The 11,491-nt window shown below is 45.9% G+C and overlaps 4 protein-coding genes across 4 annotated transcripts in view; 2 read left to right on the top strand and 2 right to left on the bottom strand.

Annotated features, from left to right (window-relative positions):
* The first annotated feature begins 104 nt into the window (after positions 1–104).
* Edc3 (Enhancer of mRNA-decapping protein 3) lies at positions 105–4,737 on the top strand. Its single transcript, XM_017162874.3, has 5 exons — positions 105–1,143; positions 1,206–2,147; positions 2,209–2,369; positions 2,442–2,526; positions 2,590–4,737. The coding sequence occupies exons 1-5, from the start codon at positions 596–598 to the stop codon at positions 2,924–2,926; spliced, it is 2,073 nt and encodes a 690-aa protein (XP_017018363.1). The 5' UTR covers positions 105–595; the 3' UTR covers positions 2,927–4,737.
* A 235-nt stretch (positions 4,738–4,972) lies between these two features.
* On the bottom strand, positions 4,973–7,872 carry LOC108071917 (putative RNA-binding protein Luc7-like 1). Its single transcript, XM_017162876.3, has one exon. It carries the CDS (start codon positions 7,676–7,678, stop codon positions 6,410–6,412), a length of 1,269 nt encoding a protein of 422 aa, XP_017018365.1. The 5' UTR covers positions 7,679–7,872; the 3' UTR covers positions 4,973–6,409.
* Positions 7,873–8,118: 246 nt separating this feature from the next.
* Positions 8,119–10,311, top strand: U4-U6-60K (U4-U6 small nuclear riboprotein factor 60K). Its single transcript, XM_017162947.3, has one exon. The coding sequence runs from the start codon at positions 8,284–8,286 to the stop codon at positions 10,012–10,014; it is 1,731 nt and encodes a 576-aa protein (XP_017018436.1). The 5' UTR covers positions 8,119–8,283; the 3' UTR covers positions 10,015–10,311.
* Positions 10,312–10,650: 339 nt separating this feature from the next.
* The window catches only part of Oatp74D (Organic anion transporting polypeptide 74D), a 28,823-nt gene continuing 27,982 nt past the window's right edge, over positions 10,651–11,491 (bottom strand). Inside the window, exon 9 of the mRNA XM_017162909.3 lies at positions 10,651–11,426. Coding sequence (XP_017018398.1) covers positions 11,242–11,426 — 185 coding nt within the window. The 3' untranslated portion in view covers positions 10,651–11,241. The remainder of the gene's footprint in view (positions 11,427–11,491) is intronic.

Genomic DNA, 11,491 nt, shown 5'->3' with positions numbered 1-11,491 from the left:
CACGGGCCTGGCCTAAAAACAGCAAATTTTGATTAGTTAAGGGCTATATTAGATGAATATATCGCAATACTTGTAGATTAATTGTTAACTTTAGTTGTAAAACCAGTTTTTTTGCAAGCCTCCATGACACTGCCACGCTGCCAGCTCGGTATATTTCAAGTATTTTCCCACCAACGATGAACGGCCACACGAAAGCAGTGAAAATCAAATGAAACGCGAAATCTAATAAATAAAAGTGTTGCAAATAGCAGTTGTTGGTGCATTTAAACCCAAAGGAGTGTCCGAATTTCAAGCCCATAACCGCCCACAGCTAATACAGTATATAAAAAGCCCCTGACAGACATTTCCAGCCATCAAAACACTCGAAAAACGCCAGAGCGGCAAGAAGAAGAGAGTGCGTGGTGCGTAGTTGGTGCGAAATTGCGTATTAGGAAAGAAAATCACAACAACAACCACACCACCAAGGCAGCAAGACGGCTTCGAAAGCCAGTGAAAAACTGCAAACGCAGGCAACAACAAACATTTAGCACAGAACGAAGAAACAGCCAGCTAAGATCAAATATCGGGCATTATCGAACGACAGACAGCAGGTTACATGGGTCTGACGGATCAAGACTGGATCGGCTGTGCGGTGTCAATAGCCTGCGACGAGGTGCTCGGCGTCTTCCAGGGCCTGATCAAGCAGATATCCGCCGAGGAGATAACGATCGTTCGCGCGTTTCGCAATGGCGTCCCGTTGCGCAAGCAGAACGCCGAGGTGGTGCTCAAGTGCACCGACATCCGTAGCATCGATCTCATCGAGCCGGTCAAGCAGGACGTTGATGTGCAGACGGCGGCGGCGCCGGTGATCAACAAGCCCACGCCGGTCAAGCTGCCCAACTTTTCCAACATTCTCGGCAAGCAGCAGCAGCTTCAGCTGCAGCAACAGCAGCAGCAGAAGCAACAGTTTCAGGAGCAAGAACACGACCTGGACCAGCCACTGACGCCGCGGAACAAGGCCAACGGACATGGAAGAGCAACGGCAAGCGGAGGAGGAGGGGCAGGTGGAGCGTCCTCGTCGCGTGGCAACTACAATTCAACGCTTAGCGACAAAATGCACCAACTAAAGCTCATCGAGACGAATGGCTCCAATGGCCTTAGAAGGTAGACAGTTTTTAAAATTAAGGTAAGAGCTTTTGTCATCTTTGTTTTTCTTGTCCTTTTAGAACACCGCAATCATCGCGGGCAAACAGTGCCCAACAGCAGCCGCAGCAGATGTCAACAACTCCAAACAGCGTGGCCGCCTTCTTTGGCAACATGATTCCGGCCAAGGTGGAGGTGAAGCTGGGTGCCACTGCTTTCGGTGGCAATACGCGGGAGAGCTACTGCAGCAGCAGCGGAGACAGCGGCGAGGCAGCTGGTTTAATCTTAGGCAGCAGCGCAAGCAGCAGCAGACCCATCGATATCGTTAGCAATGGAGATGGCTACTACAAGCAGGCAGCCTCCAGCTACGGTAATGGCAACGGCAACGGCAGACGAAATGGCAACGTAAACAATAATAATAACAATGGCAACGGCAACGGCTCTTACACCAATGCGAATGGAAATGGAAATGGCAACGGAAAGAACAAACGGAACAGGGTGCGAAGGGAGAGTAGCATGCGACTGGTTCAGCAGACTTTCGGCAGCGAGGCAGACGATCCCCTTATCCAGGAGGACTTTGACTTTGAGGGTAATCTGGCTTTATTCGACAAGCAAGCGATTTGGGATGACATCGAGTCGACGCACCAAAAGCCAGATGTTGTGCGTCACACTGTGGCCCATCATCGCCATCATCAGCAGCCGGAGGAGAAGTACAGGCACGACGAGAACATCTTGGCCAGCAAGCCGCTGCAGTTGCGACAAATCGAGAGCATTTTCGATGGCAGTACGGACTTTGTGACGGATGACGGGCTGATTGTGCCAACGATTCCGGCCTATGCCCGGAATAAGATTGAGTTGAGTGCCGACAAGGCGGGCCTCTCGCTTCAACGCCAGATTGATATTTTGGCGCGAGGGGCCAGCGACCTGGCCATCACACTGCTGGGCGGTGCCAGACGTTTGACGCCGGCCAACAATCATCAGTGGCCGAAGATAGCCATCATTTGCGATGGCGTTAAGAACATGAGGTAAGAGGTTTGACGGACTTTTATAAGAGTTGAGTGATTTAAGTCTGATTTCTTCCTGCAGAGCAATCAACATTGGGGCGGCAACAGGTCGCCAGCTGGCTTCTCATGGCCTTACCGTCTTGCTGTATGTGGAGCAGGCCAAGCTGCTAGAGCAGAATATCAGCAATGCTGAAATAGCCCTGTTTAAGGCCACTGACAATGTCATTGTTTACTCGGTGGATGGTGAGTGTGTTGCTTAGCTGAAATAAGATAAAGATTATCTTGGGATTACATCAAAAAACTCGTATATTGCAGCCTTGCCTACGCCAGATCTTGTGATATTGTCGACCAACACCGCCAATCTATCGGAAGCGGTCAAGAAATGGCTTAGTGTTAATCGGTTAGAAAATCCCCAAACTTTAATTTTGCTTCCTCCTAACTTATAAAGCATTTCTTTCAACAGCGCTTCAGTGCTTGCCGTAGATCCCCCACCCTGTGGCATCAACGATGTGGCCATCAAGTACTCTATTTTGCCCATATTACCATTAAATGGCATATCAACAGCAACAGCATCATCATCCTCGTCGGCGGCTGCTACACCCACGCCCATTGCCAGCACATCATCGGCAGCAGCAGCAGCAGCGGCAGCAAACAAATCAACAGCAGCATCAACGAACAATTGTGGCAAATTGTATTTATGTAATTTAGGTATACCGGATAAATTCTATCGTGATTGTGGCATTAAGTACAAAAGTCCATATGGACATAAATATGTGATACCGATTCACTCAAAGGACTGAAACAACGACAACAACAGCAACAACAACAACAACATAAACACCAACATACACCAACATTTTCAACAACAGCAATCAAAACAGAGAGAGAAAACCAAGAAAAACAAACATCAACAGCCAGAATAAGTGAATACCAATAACAAACACACAACCCGCACACTTGTGATGATCATCAAGTCCAGTTTCCTGTGAATCTAGCTCTTAGTAGTATCTTCTTCTCATCATATATATTACACTCAACACCCGACATTTTGTTTTGCTAGTTACTAGCTAGACCCTAATATAGAGTATGCCTGCCTAGTTATCGTATCTATACTTTTTTCGGAATTATTTAAAAGCTGCCAACCTACTATTAGTTTTCCTAAGATTAGTCCTTTAAATTTTTTAAAAACAATTATTAAAGATATCTTTTATGGCGCTAGTCCCAGCATTTATATAAGTTTCAAAAGCTTTAGTTTAGATGAAAATTGTTCAAAAACATTCAAACCCAATCATTTGATTTGTACACCCTCCCTTTTAGTGTCCTTCCCGCAAGTGGTCTTCATAATCATAATCAAGTAAAGATATCAGGCGACTATAAATTGTTGTGTACATACACCTGTAATATTCTATGGGGAGGAAGCTAAGGGTCATGTTAATTATTATCAAGAAGTATGCGCAATAAATGCCAAATTCAATGTCTAATTTTAAGCCTTAAAATCAACCGCAAAAGCAACTATTGTACGATATAAACACAAAGTAAAACAAAAACGGAATACAAATCCAAGTATAAATCAAATCAGTTACTTAAGCTAAGTTAGTTGTGTAAGCTTCAAGTGTTTAAGGAACCCTAACAACCATCGGATATAGCGAGTTAAAGAGGAAAACACTTTCTATCAAGTAGAGTTATTTAAGATGTGTCTTTAAGCGAGAAACTAAAAGTCGACAGCATAATTTTTTACCCATCGAATACTAAAAAAAAGAAAGAAAAGTAAACCACAACACAAAGCGTATATATACTCTAAATCTAAATCTAAACTTTAGTAGAACGATGAATTTTATATAAGATTAAATCCAATCAAATAGTGCAAAATTTTAGCAGGTTGCGCGAGACTCAGCAAGGCGACAACCAAAAAAACAACCCAAAATTAAACCAATTTGTTGTAAACATCATAATTATAATTGTAATTGTAAATTGTAACGATACCAACCAACCGGCAACACACAAGTAGACTCTAAATTCCAATCATGATGATCATCTGCAAACTCAATTTCCAAACAAGCAAAAAGAAAAACGAAAAACCATCAAATTATATTGTAACAGAGAGAGAGTTGAATGCGGACCAACTGCAGGTCCCGCAGTGACTGTTTTGAGTTAGGCGTAGGAGGAGGAGAAGAAGAAGGGTTAACCAGACCCCAAATGGATGTTAGTGGAGAGCGGATGAGAAGGTTTTCCAAAATACCACAACACACCAACAACGAGACACAGTTTCCACAACCACCAAACAACAACAACAACAGAACAAAACACGAAACACAAACATCCAGAGATTTTGTGAACGCTTTAAAATTGTGGAAATACATAATATATTGATCTATTTTCGGGCCAATTGAAATTGTTAAACAAAAGAATGAAAACTTAATTTTAAAATTTATACAAAAAAGACAAACAAATTGTACAGAAAAATTCTCTTTTGGAACAAAAATGTGTAAACTCAAAATTAAGCAGAAAAAAAAGCGGAAAAAGAAAACACAAAAAGAAAGTCCTTTCCAAAACGAAACAGCAATATTTAAAAAAAGAAAATACAAACAACACCGAGAAGCCTTCTCATGAAAAAAAATTATGCGAGTTTTTATTTACGGGGGTTTATCTTGGGTTTTAGCATAAGCATTTTTGAAACAGTAATCTGTATCTTTACCTTACCTGATTTTATAGATTAATACACCCTGCTTTCTACTTTCTACTCTTTTTCTAGGCAATATCGTATTGCAACACACAATATAAGACCTTTCCCCATCAAGAAATTACTTATAAAACCCTCATTAATAGAGTAAAAAAAACAAGCTCACTCTGCCATATAATTCAAGTGCAATTTTATTACAATCCGCTTAGATCCATAAAGATAAGTGTTAATTTAGATCTTACTTAAAAGAGTGTTTGTGTTTTGTGTGTGTGTGATATATTTAACTTAAGAGTGTGTGTGAGTTTAGGACAGTGTTTTTTGGACTTACAATTTAGATAAAAAACAATATAATTACGGGATAGATATATAGATAGATATATTAGTTATCGTTTTCGATCGATTCTTACCCAAATAAGTGGCAAATGGGACCAAACACAAATAACTCTTTACACTGCTCTCCCCTGTCGAAAGAAACGAACCAGAAATACACAGAAACAGAGACAGACATCCTCTGCCCCCGTCCCTCTTCGATGATTATAGAATTTTGGTATCAGAGAGATTAGTGCCCCGAATACTCACATATATGTATATATAACTGATTGATCTGAGCCCCCATATGCATCGGCAGCGAAAAACGTATAGTTCTGAACAGCTACGAGAGTTGTATATTAATATTTTTGCATTTTTATGATGGTTTTCTTTTTATTTTTTTATAGAGAGAGACTGGATCAATACGTACGTTGGGGTCTGGAACGCCGAGAGAACCCTACAGAGCCTGGGAGTGTTATCACAAAACGTTATTTGCATACGTACCACACAAAGTCGTGATCTTCTAACATAAATACGTACCCAGGAACGCATAAAAACACAATAATCTCTCTCATCGATACGTACCCAAGCTATAGTTTATCTGGATTATCTATGTTATATATATGTAACTGGCTAACATCTGGGTATATATGGTATTTATATATACTCAATACGTACCAAAAGCGGCTGCAAAATGTGGAAACTTCGAGTAGAGAACGCTTTAGCTTTGGGGTTACAAATCAAATCAAATCAAATCAAATCAGATCAGAGCAGTGATAGTGTCAGAGTTATAGAAATATGGTCGACAGGCTTACCCCAAAAACTGGGACGACAGCGATGCATCGACGACGTGACCTGAGCTGAGAAGAGTACATTATAGAGGCGAGGGAGAGTGGGTGTACCTTTGCTATACAACACACAAAATATCAAATGTTAAAGAGTGGGCGGGGTTAACTCCTCTTCCTCCTAACTGTGGGGTTACTACTTGCTCTCTACTTGGAACTAACGTGTGTCTATCTCTTTGGGGGTTTTTCTGTTTTCGGTTCTGGGGTTTATTGGGTTAATTTCTATATTTTTTTGTGGGACTTTTTGAACAGAGTTTAATTCGCTTTATTTCGGTGTTTAAGAGGTTCAAAGGAGCGTAAGATCAAGAGTAGAAATTATTAACATTTCGAAGGTTGGTTGGTTTGATTAAGCTACGAATATATTCTCAGTTGCTGTTGGTTTTTCAGTAGTGGCATTTTGTAGTTGTTGTGATTAATGCTACGTACGTGCGCTGCCTGGAGGGATTCCTTTAGCGGCGGTTGTAGCGTTCGCGGGAGTAAGAGCGTCTTCGGTTATTGCCTCCGCCACCTCCTCCTCCTCCACCGCCACCGCCGGGTCCATCCCGAAAGTGATTAAAGTTGCGGCGTTCACGTGGTGATCTGTCCCTGGAGCGTGATCGACGTCTGTCATCTCGATGGTTGCCACCACCTCCAAAGCGTCCTCTGTCGTTGCGATGTCCCTGGCCTCGGTCACGATCCCGTCTGCCATCCCTATCACGTTCCCGATCTTGCCGGCCATCTCTGTGATCGCCACGGTCCTCTCGACGTCCTCCGCGCTCACGTTCTGGTGGCCGTTCGGGTCTCTCCGCTGGTCCTTCAGCCGTCTCCTTGCCACCCTTTTCGCCATTGGGCCTGTCGCGTTCTCGCTCTGCATCACGGATACGCTGACGCTCTCTGGAACGGGAGCGATGAACACGCGAGCGACGGTCCAACTCTCGGCCACCTACAAAGTAGCGATTGCGTCCACGTCCCTCATCGTCTCGATCGGGCATCTTACCCGTCCTCTTCAGCTCTGCCTTGCGCGGCGCCGCCGTCTTCTCCAGCTCGATCAGCTTCTCGCGTATGGTGAGGAAGCCGAGATGCAACTTACCACCAAAGTGGTCCGCCAGCCGGATATCGTTGTCGTGGATGCCCAGGTAAGCGGAGCAGACCTCGCACACGCGCAGCTTCTGCTGTTGGTACGTCGAGGCGGGCATAGAGGTGCGGTATTCGTGCTCGGCCTTGATCTTCTTGCCGCGCAGCTCATCGATCTCCTTCATCAGCTCCATGCTGTCCTCGACCTCGCCGGCCTCGCCCAGAGCCTCCGCCTTGGCCAGCTTCTTGCCAATCTCCTCAGCCAGGCCGTGCACAGCGTTGGCCTTTTCGGCCACCTCGGCGGTGAGCTCCTCCTGGGTCTCCTTGAGCCGCTGCTTGGCCGAGTCCGTGCGCCGGTCGCAGTCGGCTATGAAGGCCTGCAGGTGCTCCATGGCCTCGATGTCGTAGTAGTAGTCGCGCGTCTTGGCCGCACTCTCGTAATCTGCGCGGAAAGCCAGGTCATGCACTTTGGGACACTCACCGAGATCCATGCGAGTGGACGCCAGGATGTCGTGGGGGCAGCAGTCGAGCAGGAAGGACTTGCACACCCGCGAGTCCGAGAACTTGAGCTGGCGCTCGTCCCCGTTCCGTGTGGTGCCCATTAGCTGGTCCAGCATTGCGCGCATCTGATCGGTGGCCGACATTTTGTTACTGGCTGCGCTCATTTCCCTCTGACGGTCGGCGTGAAAATGGCTGCGGCGTACCGGGCAGTGACAGCTATGTCGCAGGTCCTGTGACCCACTCTGGCTGGCTAAATCGGAGAAAACGTGCGGGAAAATCGGAAATTTTCACTCCGCTTTTATTTTTTACCCAGGAAAATTCGTTAGGCGTGCGTGTGTGCGTAGAAAGTGTGACCAAATATAGCGATATAAATATATCGATATGCGTATGCATAAATAAATTCAGTATTTTTTATATTCGAACCACATCTGATACTACAACCTACAACAGATAACAGAGTTGTAACAGAATTTTCTGTTAAAATGAGAGCCTAACAGAATTTTGCTTATGGAATTCCCAAATTGAGAGGGCGTTTTAACAGAACGGGGATGTGGAAAATATATCGATATATCGATATGCATGGACGATCTGGTACTTTTTGCCCCAGACCGTGGTGCTGCCATCCTTTGCACCCACTAACCACCCCTAATGGCGTTGTCCAACACTAGCTAGCAAAACGTTTTCATTGAACGAAATATTTTTTGTTGTTTCTTTCGTTTTTCGGCGAAATTTTGGTTTAAAATTAATTCTACACGCTCGCTGGCGTACAATGTCAGATGACGAAGATATCCAGTACATCAAGCGCCAGCGGACGCTCCACTATGGCTCGCTGGAGGAGACGGAGCGCAAGCGTCAGAATGCGGCGGCGGCGTCTGCCACAACCGGCGCTCCGGCGCCGGCATCTTCCTCGGGATCTGGAGCAGGAAGGGAAGGGGGAGGAGGAGGAGCGACTACAGCGGCGGCGGGAAACACTGGAGGCCAGCTGGAGGACATAGACTCAGATGAAGACTACGAGGAGGCATCCAAGAAGGCGACAGGCAGCGGCAAGCCGGCGGGCAAGACTGCCGGCAGTGCAAAAGCTGCGGCCGCACTGCCCACAGCAGCCACACTGGCCAACAAGATCGACGACGACTACTTCGATCTGGAGGCGGAAATGGAGCGCGACAAGGTGGCGCTGCTGGAGGAATTCGAGCGTAAGAAGCGCGCCCGCCAGATCAATGTGTCCACGGACGATGCCGAGATCAAGAACAACCTGCGTCAGTTGAACGAACCGATTTGTTTCTTCGGCGAAGGACCTGCAGAACGGCGACGCCGTCTCAAGGAGCTGCTGGCCAATCTTGGCGAGAATGCCATTAATCGTGGGCGAGGCGCCGAGGATGTTGAGGAGCGTAAGGTGCAGTCGCGCGACCAGGAACAGGCAACATGGTACCACGAAGGACCGGACACCCTGCGCATTGCCCGGCTCTGGCTGGCGGATTACTCGCTGCCGCGGGCCAAGGATCGATTAGAGCGTGCCCGGCAGGCTCTGGAGGTGCCCAGCGCAGCGCGTGCCGGTCGCATGGTGGAGATGCAAAAGAAGCTGCAGTCACTGGCACCACTCTGCTCCCAGGTGGGCGACACACGGCCCGTCAGCAGTGCCGCCTTCAGTGCCGATTCCTCGCTGCTGCTGACTGCCTCATGGTCCGGCCTCTGCAAGCTGTGGAGCGTGCCCGACTGCGAGCTTAAGCAGACGCTGCGTGGCCATGCCAGCTATGTTGGCGGCGTGGCCTTGCGGCCCGGTGTCCATGCCGACGAGGAGAACGTGGTGGCCATGGCCTCGGGCGGCCACGATGGCGCCGTCAAGCTGTGGGGCTTTAACAACGAGGAGTCCATTGCAGACATCACCGGCCACATGCCGCATCGCGTGTCCAAGGTGGCTTTCCATCCGTCCGGCCGTTTCTTGGCCACCGCCTGCTATGATTCCAGCTGGCGGCTGTGGGATTTGGAGCAGAAGACAGAGGTGCTGCATCAGGAGGGACATGCTAAGCCGGTGCACTGCCTCAGCTATCAGTCGGACGGCAGTGTTCTGTGCACCGGCGGCTTGGATGCCTTTGGACGGGTGTGGGACCTGCGCACCGGGCGCTGCATCATGTTCCTCGAGGGCCACTTGGGGGCCGTATTTGGCGTGGACTTTTCGCCGAATGGCTTTCACATAGCCACCGGCTCGCAGGACAATACCTGCAAGATCTGGGACTTGCGACGACGACAGCCGGTGTACACCATTCCCGCGCACACAAACCTCATTTCGGATGTGAAGTACCAGCAGGAGTGCGGCAGCTTCCTGGTCACCTGCTCCTACGACTCCACGACCAAGATCTGGTCGAACAAGACGTGGCAGCCGCTGAAGACGCTGCAGGGCCATGACAACAAGGTCATCTCCGTGGACATTTCACCGAATGCTCAGTATATAGCCACCACATCGTTCGATCGCACCTTCAAGCTGTGGTCGCCCGATAGTTGATTTTAATCTTAGGATTTTCATTTTGATTTATTTTGATTTTGGATGCCACTCAGACAATCTCCATTATTGCGTGCGATCTGTGCTGTCTTTTAATCCTTTTTCTTGTTATTTCAGAGACAATAGCCCAAGCAAGTTTTTACAAACAATTCAAGTTTTCGTTTTGTATAACACAATTTGTTGTTGTTTTTGTTAGGCGAAAGGCAGCGGCCATTGCAGTGCGCGATATTGCATTTCGTAAATTTAAGCATTTTTTATTGAAATTGTTAATAAAAAACAAACATTTTTGGTAGAAAAAAAGAGTGTATTTTTTAAAGGAAATAATTATAGAAATGAAATTTCTAATTTTGGAAGAATTTGGGATGAAATTGAGGAAAAACATGGATATATTTTCATACTAAACCTTTGCAACATGTTTAAGTTGCCAGCAATAAAAGGTGTTGCTCAAAAAATGTTGCTTAACCTGCATCTTTGCTGTGCAACATGGTGATATTGCCAGCAACAATACGTGTTGCTAATCATGTTCCTAGCAACATTTTCTGGAAAACACCTAAACTGACGATTTCCCACTTATTTTATCAAAAAAATCTTAATTTTAAAACCCATAAAAAATATAAGAAAATATACTTATTATTTGTATATAGTTTTTCCATTTAATTTCTTTTCGTATATTCTTTTTTTGTTGTTGGTTGCTCTTGTTGTATGACAAAACTTAGACAATTAGTTTGAATTTTAACTAAAATTTAACTACCACAGATAGGTTGCAATTACATACATACATGTAAATGTATATGTCTAATATATTAATTACAGATTACAGATTACACATATATAGTTTACACATTACAGATTTCTCAATTTACTTTTCGCTTTTCTCAATTATTTTCTTTCTAATTTTCTCCTTTTTTTAGTTACGCTTTATATCTTCGTTTCGCGTTGAGATTTTTACACAGAATTTAAACGTAATCCATATATAGGGGTTTTATGTAGAATATGGAGCAGGGATCCTGGGGTTCGGGTTTGGGTTCCAATGAGGTCTCCCTATAATCAAAGATGCCACTCTCTTTCTCTCTTAACTAAATACATAACTCTTGCACTAGGCTAAAAAACTAGACAAAATGATAACTAATTAACAATTAAGGTAAACGTTTATTGGAAATCTCTCAGCTGCTGGGCCAAGCTCTCGTCTCTGTCTCTGTCTATGTCTCTGTCTAGAGTATTCTTCCTTTCCTAAACCGTCGTATCCGGCGCCGGTGAGATGGGCTGCTTTGACTCGGACACCTCCAGGGAGCGTCCATTGCCCGTGTGCCCGTTGCCTTCTTGGGGATCCTCGGGCGCAATGTCAATGCGATGAGCCTTGCGCCAGACCACCAGGTCCATCAGGAATGCCAGGAACATGATGCCAGCGGTGATGCCTTTAAAGGATAAATCAAGGGTTATAGAGTTAGCATTCTTTCCAAGTTTATGTAAAGTTTTTGTA

This window comes from Drosophila kikkawai, chromosome 3L (assembly GCF_030179895.1).
Source record: "Drosophila kikkawai strain 14028-0561.14 chromosome 3L, DkikHiC1v2, whole genome shotgun sequence".
NCBI lineage: Eukaryota > Metazoa > Arthropoda > Insecta > Diptera > Drosophilidae > Drosophila > Drosophila kikkawai.
This window is presented reverse-complemented; position numbering and strand designations above follow the sequence as displayed.

Excerpts from the sequence above, each read along its gene's own strand:
- Edc3 (XM_017162874.3), top strand. The coding sequence starts at position 596 with ATGGGTCTGACGGATCAAGACTGGATCGGCTGTGCGGTGTCAATAGCC. Across the intron at positions 2,148-2,208 it reads GATGGCGTTAAGAACATGAG|AGCAATCAACATTGGGGCGG; the intron begins GTAAGAGGTTTG and ends TTCTTCCTGCAG. Across the intron at positions 2,527-2,589 it reads AAATGGCTTAGTGTTAATCG|CGCTTCAGTGCTTGCCGTAG; the intron begins GTTAGAAAATCC and ends TTCTTTCAACAG.
- LOC108071917 (XM_017162876.3), bottom strand. The coding sequence starts at position 7,678 with ATGAGCGCAGCCAGTAACAAAATGTCGGCCACCGATCAGATGCGCGCA.
- U4-U6-60K (XM_017162947.3), top strand. The coding sequence starts at position 8,284 with ATGTCAGATGACGAAGATATCCAGTACATCAAGCGCCAGCGGACGCTC.